General features: G+C 61.0%; 1 protein-coding gene across 1 annotated transcript; it reads left to right on the top strand.

Moving 5' to 3' along the window:
• Positions 1 to 3,763: 3,763 nt before the first annotated feature.
• On the top strand, positions 3,764 to 7,583 carry GUITHDRAFT_57715 (hypothetical protein; the record flags this gene model as incomplete). The annotated part of the gene is made up of 3 exons (XM_005840428.1): positions 3,764 to 3,982; positions 4,038 to 4,304; positions 4,479 to 7,583. Coding segments are annotated over 3 exons (3,591 nt in total), but the record flags the coding sequence as incomplete, so codon positions are not given.
• Between the last annotated feature and the right edge of the window lie 814 nt (positions 7,584 to 8,397).

Raw genomic sequence — 8,397 nt, 5'->3', positions numbered from 1 at the left:
GAGGAGGAGGAGGAGGCGCTAGTCAACGGCCTTTGACTCTTTGCACCAGATGAAATGTCACAGGAAGAACTGAAGTCCACATTGAAGATATTTGTTGAAAGCCTGTCGAGATCGTATGACCCGCAAACCAGGAGAACGAGCCTCAGCTTGTTTCAAGCTGTTCTGCGAAGGGGTGGAAAGCTTTGCAACGAGGGATGCTTCTCTGCCCTTAACGGCGGCAGCAAGAGAGCGACGGACGCGCACGCCTGGATGGTTCTCGTCTCTTGCACCAGCCGGTTTCTCCTCCACGTCTCCAAGTCAGCCGAAGGAGACTCTGATATATTCTTTACGAAATGCGCTCCACTGTTATGTCAAACGCTAGGAAAGGTTTGCTCTCATGCCAGACCGAAGCTCGTCAAGTCTTGCATGGCCCGAGTTCACTTGCTGTTCCATGGGATCAAGGATTTCTTCAAGGTGTTCTTGGCGTCTGCGTCAGCCATGAAGGACCCGATGGAGGTGCTGGGAGGCTCGAGCGCTCTGTGCAGTTTCTGGGGCTCGACTTCGAAGAGAGCAACTGAGGAGTTTGCGATGCATAAGGAGGATCTGATCAAGATGTACGTCGCCAACGTGCAGGAGGCGACGCAAGGGCGCGAGGGGAGGAAGCCTTCGGAGGCCTTGACCAAGGCGTTCTCAGGGCTCATGCGGTTCTTGACTCACGAGGATGTGGCGAAGCTCGTGCCGGAATGCATGAACATCCTCCGCCGAACCCCCGAGTTCTACTTAGAGTCTCTCTCAGCCTCCATCGAAGCTATGACCATCGACATGTCAAGGTATCTGGAGGAATTCGGAACCGTTGTCCGGGAGCGAGTCACCCAAGAGAAAGTTCAAGATGCCGTGCTGAGTTTGCTCGCTGCTCTCACGCGACAGAGCAGCGAGTCGACAGCTCTCGCAGCGTTGGGGAGCGAGCTAGCCAAGATTCTGTTCGGAAAGGGAAAGCAAGGTCAGCTGCGAACGTGGCAGGAGAGGATCGGCATCTTCAAGGGGCTGCTGCTGATTGCAACCCTGTGCAAGAGCAAGGGGATTGTTCCGATGCTCGAGGAGAATATGGCGCAGCTCGTGGCCATGACGGACAAGGAGCTGAACGAAGAGGCCAAGTGTGCCGGCCTCGAGCTGCTGGGGAAGGTTGTGAAGAGGACGGGGAAGGTGACACCGGACTACGTCAAGATGTTGTCGAAGACCCTGGAGGGAAGCAGTGACGTCCTGCGAGCCTCGGCAGTGCAGTCTATCGCCCATGGCTTCGAGCACTCGGAAGCCGCGAGCAGCGGGCTGGAGCTGGCAGCCCCTCTCATCAAGCTAGTGCAGAATGCGGAGAAGAAGCCCGCCTATCGCCCGCCTGCGGTGATGGGGCTCAAGCTGCTGCTGCGCCTCGTGCAGGTTGACGCCAAGATCAGCGCGAAGCTCAACGAGGCCAAGGCGTGGAACCTTGTGACCTCCCAGAACGCGCAGCTGCCTTCCCTGATCCAGGACGAGGCGCTTGACGAGCAGCAGCTGCAGGCGAGCATTGAGATCATCCAGTTTGTCTTCCTGGAGCAGCAAGAATTCTTGCGCAAGCTCAAACCTGAGGATGCCTCCCCTCTGTTTGCTGCTCTCTGCAAGCTCCTGTCGCACCCGACGTTCTCCGTGCACAAGTCGGCGACGCAGGCGGTTAAGAAGCTGATGGGCGAGCAAGGCGTGCTTGAACGCCTGATCGACACGTTGGATAAGGACATCTCTTCGCTGAGTGAGGCGAAGGCTTCAGCCGGCAGCTCCGAGGAGCGGAGCTCGCAAACTCACGCGAGCCTGCGCTACGGTCGTGCCATCCTGTCGATCGTGCCTTCCTCCATCCCCCCCGACGTTTTCTCGAAGCTGCTGCTCATGGCGCACTCTGACCTTATCCTCTCGGCTGCCAACGGGCGGAGCAAGGAAGGAGTCCCGTTCTTGTGGGACCGGCTGCGGAGGAAGATGGAGGTGGAGAGCAGCTCTTCCACCAAGGATCTCGTGCGCGACAACGCGGACAACCTTTGCAAGTTCCTTGCTGGCGAGGAGGGAGCAAGCAGCGAGAACCCGTCGAGGTCGAGGGCAGCGATCGAGAGTCTCCGCTCCCTCTCGATCCTCTCGGTCGACGTGCTGATGCCCGTGCTGCTGGATCTGGTGCGGGAGGACCTGCAGCCTGAGACGCTCTCCTTCTCCTCCTGGGACATCATCATCTACCGCACCCCCGAGGGGCAGCTGGCAAAGAACCCGAGCATGGACAGCGGGTACGTGCCGGAGGTGAGGGTTGACGTGAACCAGAGGATAAGCAAGCAAGACAAGAAGCTCTACGGTGACCTTGCCAAAGAGCTCGGGGCTAGCAAGAAGGCGCAGGAGAAGCCCAAGATGACGAAGCAGGAAGAAGCTGTCTTCAAGGCCAAGCTGGCGGAGGAGGCAGAGGTGAGGATGAGGATGAGGATGATGATGATGATGATGGTGATGATGATGATGATGATGATGATGATGATGAGGAGGAGGATGAGAATGGACGTTGCGAGTGGGAGGGTCTGCATGAAATAGGCAAGAGGAGGAGAAGAAGAGAGAGGAGAGGTAGTAGGAGGGGTAGTAGGAGGGCTAATAGGAGGGTATGAGGAGGGCGAGGGCGAGGATGAAGGACGGGACTGTACCTGACACCTTGGACCAGGTCCGCGAGCGAGTGCAGGAGGCGGTTGTCAGGGTCAGGACTGCGCTGAACGTCCTCAAGGCCCTTTGCGACGGCAACAAGCAGGGGGCGCACGCGTACCTGGCGGATCTCTCCTGCATCTGCTCGCTCTCCTTCTCTCCCCTCCTCTCCGACATGATCGTCGACGTGATCTACTCGCTGACCTCCACCTGCGAACGATCGTTCCCCCTCCTCATCGCCGAGGCTCTGTATGCCATCCACTGCGGGAGCCTGAGGGACGACTACGACAGGAGGAACATCGCGAGAGGAGCGATCAACGCTGTCCATGGCAACGTCCAGATGATGGGCCTCTTGTCTGCTGCCTCCTTCTCCCTCTTCTTCCCGCTCCTCCGTTACGTGATCCTCAATCCGGCGGTGGGGATGGAGGCGGTGGAGGCGGCGGTGGAGATGGTGGGGATGCACTACAGGGACGAGGACCTGCCGAGGTCTGCGATTGTGGGGGTGATGGTTGAGGTGATGTCGCAGAACGCTCGGCTGAGGAAGAGCGCGAGCGAGATTCTGCACAGGAACTGCTCCTTCCTCGCCCCCGACGACATCGGCGAGCTCCTCGACGGCTGCCTGGCTACTTTTCCTGCCGTCCGCGTCACCTGCTTGGAGGGTCTCAGGAGGGTCCAGGGGCTTCCGGGTCCGGAGCCTCATCCTGCTCTGCTCTCAACCCTCTTCCTCCTACAGCACGACGAGGACGCAACGGTGGCGAGCATGGCGTCTGAGATCGCCTCCTCCTGCAACCTCAAGACGGACACGCTCGAGCCCGAGCAGCTGACGAAGCTGCTAGCACATCCTCACGAGAACGCGAGGAAGGCGGCGGGAGACTGTCTGTCCACCCTCATCAAGCAGAGCCCCGGGCTCGCGTCGGACTTGGTGGCTCAGCTCAAGACCCTCTACACGGAGAACAAGGGGGGGGAGGAGAAGCAGGGAGATCCCGTCATCCGCAGCGGAGTCGCCACAGCTCTCTCCTCCATCGCAGAGCACGTCTCCAAGAGAGAGATTATCATCCTCTTCCCCTTCCTCGTCTCCGACAAGGAGCAGGGCCTCACCGACCCCGACGAAGATGTTCGGGCCAACATCATCAAGGCCGGCCTTCGGCTCATCGAGCTGCATGGAGAGGGCGCCATGGATCTTCTGAGCACGATGCTGCAGACGCAGCTCAACAAGCCGGACTCGGGCACGTGGCAGGCGGACCTGCTGCGAGAGGGCTGCGTCATCTTCCTTGCTTCCCTTGCCAAGTTCCTCCCCAAGGGAGACCCTAAGGTGACGTCTGCAGCCCCCGCCATCGTGCTGCTGACTGCTGACTGCTGATGGGCAGGTCAAGGACGTGGTCAATCGGCTGATCTTCGCCCTCGGAACCCCGTCAGAGTCTGTTCAGCGATCGGCGTCCCAGGCCCTGTCACCCCTCATGAACATGCTTGATGACGCGGAGGAGGTGAAGAGGATGGTGAAGGAGATGATCGAGATGATGCTGGAGGGTCAAACGTACGGGGATCGGCGAGGGGCTGCGTTCGGTCTCGCCGGGATGGTCAAAGGCATCGGGATCTCAGCGCTCAAGGCGCATGACATCATGCCGACGTTGCAGGTGAGCCGACGATGAGAGTGAAGAGAAATGGCTCGTTGAGGAGCAGAGAGGAGACATGGAAGAGAGGAGAACGTGGGAGGGAGGAGGAGCGCAGGGGGAAGAGAAGGAAAGAGAGAGAAGGAGAGGGGAAGGAAGGGAAGGCTTGAGAGAAGGGTTGTCACTCGTGCATGTCAGGCTGCAGCCAACGACAAGAAGAACGCGTGGAGGAGGCAGGGAGCTCTCTTCGGCTTCGAGTGTCTCTCCGATCGATTGGGGAGACTTTTTGAGCCTTATGTCATTCAGATCCTCCCCATCCTCCTCAACTCGTGCGGCGACCAGGACGAGTCCGTGCGGGAGGCGGGAGAGTCGTCGGCTCGAGCCGTCATGTCCCAGCTGAGTGGCCAGGGTGTGAAGCTCGTCATGCCTGCTCTCCTCCAGGGTGTCGAAGACAGAGCATGGCGCACCAAGGCCGCAGCTCTCGACTTGCTCGGCGCCATGGCCTATTGCGCTCCTCGTCAGCTGGGAACTTGTTTGCCAACCATCGTGCCTGTCATGGCGTCAGCCGTGTCAGACACGCACCAGAAGGTGAGGGAGGGAGCTCAGGTGGCCCTGGGGCACGTCGGGAGTGTCATCAAGAACCCTGAGATCCTGGCCATCGCTCCCATCCTCATCGAGTCCTTGTCAGACCCGGACAAGACGGCGAGAGCACTGGAGGTTGTGATCGAGACGACCTTCGTCAACGCTGTCGACGCTCCCTCGCTCGCTCTCATGGTGCCGATGGTGCAGCGAGGGCTGAAGCACAGGAGCACAGACCTCAAGAAGAAGGCAGCGACCATCGTCGGCAACATGTGCAACCTGGTGGCGGACCCCAAGGACGTAGCGCCGTACCTGCCGGAGATCCTGCCCATCGTCAAGAACTCGATCCTGGATCCCTCGCCCGATATGAGGAGCACAGCCTCTAAGGCGCTCGGGTCGCTGGTGAAGAGCATGGACGACAAGGACTACGAGGAGCTGGAGAGGTACCTCCTTGCAACAATGAAGTCCGACCAAAGCGTGGTGGAGCGAGGAGGAGCAGCGTTGGGTCTGTCCGAGGTCCTCGGCTCCTGCCCGACGGATCGGCTGGAGGGGATCTTGGAGGAGGTGCTGGTGCAGTGCAAGGCGAAGGCCGCGCATGTGCGGGAGGGATACTTCATGCTGCTCTCTGCGCTCCCGAACACGATGGGGGAGAGTCTGGAATCCTTCATCCCTCGCATCCTCCCGGCCATCCTGTCCGGGCTCGCCGACGAGAGCGACTCCGTGCGGCAGGTGGCCCTCAAGGCTGGACACAACGTGGTCGATCACTTCGCCGACACTGCCATGCCCCTGGTGCTGCCCGCCATCGAGCGCGGGCTGTTCGACGAGGCCTGGCGCATCCGATCGTCGTCAGTGCAGCTGCTGGGAGACGTGCTGTCAAAGATCACAGGGAGGAACTGGAAGATCTACTCAAGCGGGACCGTGGAGGACTCGGACGAGGGGACGGGGGACAAGAACAGCGAGGCGAAGATCGCGGAGGTGCTCGGGGAGGAGCGATGCAACGTGCTGCTTGCTGCTGTCTACATGCTGCGTTCGGACGTGAATCAGTCCGTGTGCTCTGCAAGCTTCCAGGTGTGGAAGTCGGTGGTGCAGTCGCAGCTGCGAACGCTGAAGAACATCCTGAGGACGCTGATGGACACTCTTATCCGCTGCCTGTCGAGCAAGTCAGAGGAGAGGAAGTTCGTGGCCGGGAGGTCGATGGGAGAGATGGTGGGCAAGCTGGGCGACCGCGTCCTGCACGACGTGATCCCCATCCTGCAGAGGAGCCTGGAGGCAGAGGACGAGCTGGAGAGAGCCGGAGTCTGCCTCGGACTCTCCGAAGTCATCGCCAACTGCCAGAAGCAGCAGATCCTCCAGCACATGGACGAGCTCATCCTGACTGTCCGCCAGGCCCTCTGCGACAGGGACAGGGATGTGCGCGTGGCGTCCGGCAGAGCCTTCGACGCCCTGTTCAAGGCCATTGGGCAGCGAGCGATCGAGGACATCGTTCCTGCTCTGCTTACCGACCTCGAGGACGAGGCGTCCAACTCCCTCGAGGGCCTCCGCCAGCTCCTCTCAGTCCGCGGCAAGATCGTCCTCCCCTTCCTCATCCCGCAGCTTGCCGCCCCTCCCATGTCCGCGTCCAACGCCAAGGCCCTCGGGGCGCTGGCTGGAGTGGCAGGAGACGCCTTGTCGTCCAAGATCCCCACCATCCTCTCCGCCCTGTGCGACGGGATGGTGGACGGAGACGACCCGGAGTCGATCGCCCTGTCAGCCGAGAAGGTGGTGCTGGCTGTCACTCAGGACGGCGTTCGCATGATGCTGCTGGAGCTGCTGCGCCGCCTGGAGGACGTGACGACAGCACAGACGCGGGCCAGTGCCGCTCGCCTCCTCCGAGCCTTCTGCGCTGGCACGCAGCACGAGTACGAGGATCACAAGGCGGAGATCGTGCGGTCGCTGGTGCATCTGTTTGGCGACGAAGAGGAGGCCGTGCAGGTGCAGGCACATGCTGCCTTGCTCGCGTTCACAGCAGCGATGGAGCGAGCAGACAAGGAGGAGGACGACAAGGCGCCAGCAGTCAGCTGCTCGGAGTACGTCGGTCTTGTGTTCGAGGAGGTCAAGTCCCTTGCTGCCGTGGCTCCTCCTACTGGAGTCCCCGGGTTCAACCGCACCAAGGGCCTCGCCCCTCTCCTCCCCTTCTTCCTCCAGGCGCTCATGCACGGGTCGACCCCCGAGCTGCGCGAGCAGGCAGCGGCAGGGCTGGGGATCCTGGTGCAGGCAACGGGAGAGGCGGCGCTGAAGCCGATGGTGGTACAGATGTCGGGCCCTCTGATTCGCATCATTGGGGACAGGTTTCCCTGGCAGGTCAAGAGCGCGATTCTCAAGACTCTCTCCCTCCTCCTCGTCAAGGGAGGGATCATGATGAAGCCTTTCCTCCCCCAGCTGCAGACCACCTTCGTCAAGTCGCTCTCCGAGCCCAACAAGGTCGTGCGAGGACGCGCCATTCGCGCTCTGTCCTTCCTTGTCCGCATGAGCCCCCGTGTCGACCCCCTGCTCAACGACCTGCTGGCGGGAGCCAAGAGTAACGAGGGAGGAGTCCAGCTCAGCTTCATCGAGGCTCTCGAGGTCGTGCTGGGCAGAGCCAGCGCCTCCGCCTCCCCTCCCGTCATCGCCAACGTCGTCTCCCTCCTCCTCGAGCTCATGCGCAGCGACGACGAGGACGTCCGTTCCGCCACAGCTGCCGCCATGGGCGCGCACGCTGCGAGCAGTGAGGAAGGGAAGCTGGATGAGGAGCTGGAGGAGCTGCTGCAGGCTGAGACCGAGTGGACCAAGAGGCACGGGAAGGCTCTCGCGCTCGCCGCGCTCTTGAAGCATCTCCTCCTCGGGGGACGCGCGGCTGCTGTGCCTCAGGTTGTCAAGGTGACCGGGAGGTTCAAGGTGAGCGACTGCTGCTGCTGCTGCTCCTCCTCCTACTCCTCCTCCTCCTCCTTTTCATCTTGCTGCTGCCGCTGCGCCTCAACTTCTTCCTCCTCTTGCTGCTGCTGCTCGCACTTCTCCTGCGCGGTCCATATCTTTCCTCTTCTTTTCTTTTCTTTTCTTTTCTTTTCTTTTCTTTTCTTTTCTCCTCCTCTGACTGTCAGTGCAGACCATTGTCGGTGACGATAGAGTGCCAGTAAGAGAAGCAGCTGCAAAGGTGTGACCACCCTCCTTCGTCGTCCTCGTCCTCGTCCTCGTCCTCGTCCTTGTCCTTATCCTCGTCCTCGTCCTCGTCCTTATCCTCGTCCCCGTCCCCGTCCCCGTCCTCGTCCTCGTCCTCGTCCCCATCCCCGTCCTCGTCCTCGTCCTCGTCCTCGTCCTCATCCTCGTCCTCGTCCTCGTCCTCGTCCTCGTCCTCGTCCTCCTTCATCCTCCTTCTCCCAGTCCTTCTGCCCTTGCTGGTCCTTATTCTGTCTGGCGCTCATGCCTGGCAGGTGATCGGAGGAGCTCTTCGCTTCCTCCTCTCGCATGCGGAGCAGCAGGTGGTCGAGCAGCAGCTCTGGCGCTGGCTGGTGCAGCTTGTGAG

This window comes from Guillardia theta (genome assembly GCF_000315625.1).
Source record: "Guillardia theta CCMP2712 unplaced genomic scaffold GUITHscaffold_6, whole genome shotgun sequence".
In the NCBI taxonomy this organism is placed as follows: domain Eukaryota; class Cryptophyceae; order Pyrenomonadales; family Geminigeraceae; genus Guillardia; species Guillardia theta.
This window is presented reverse-complemented; position numbering and strand designations above follow the sequence as displayed.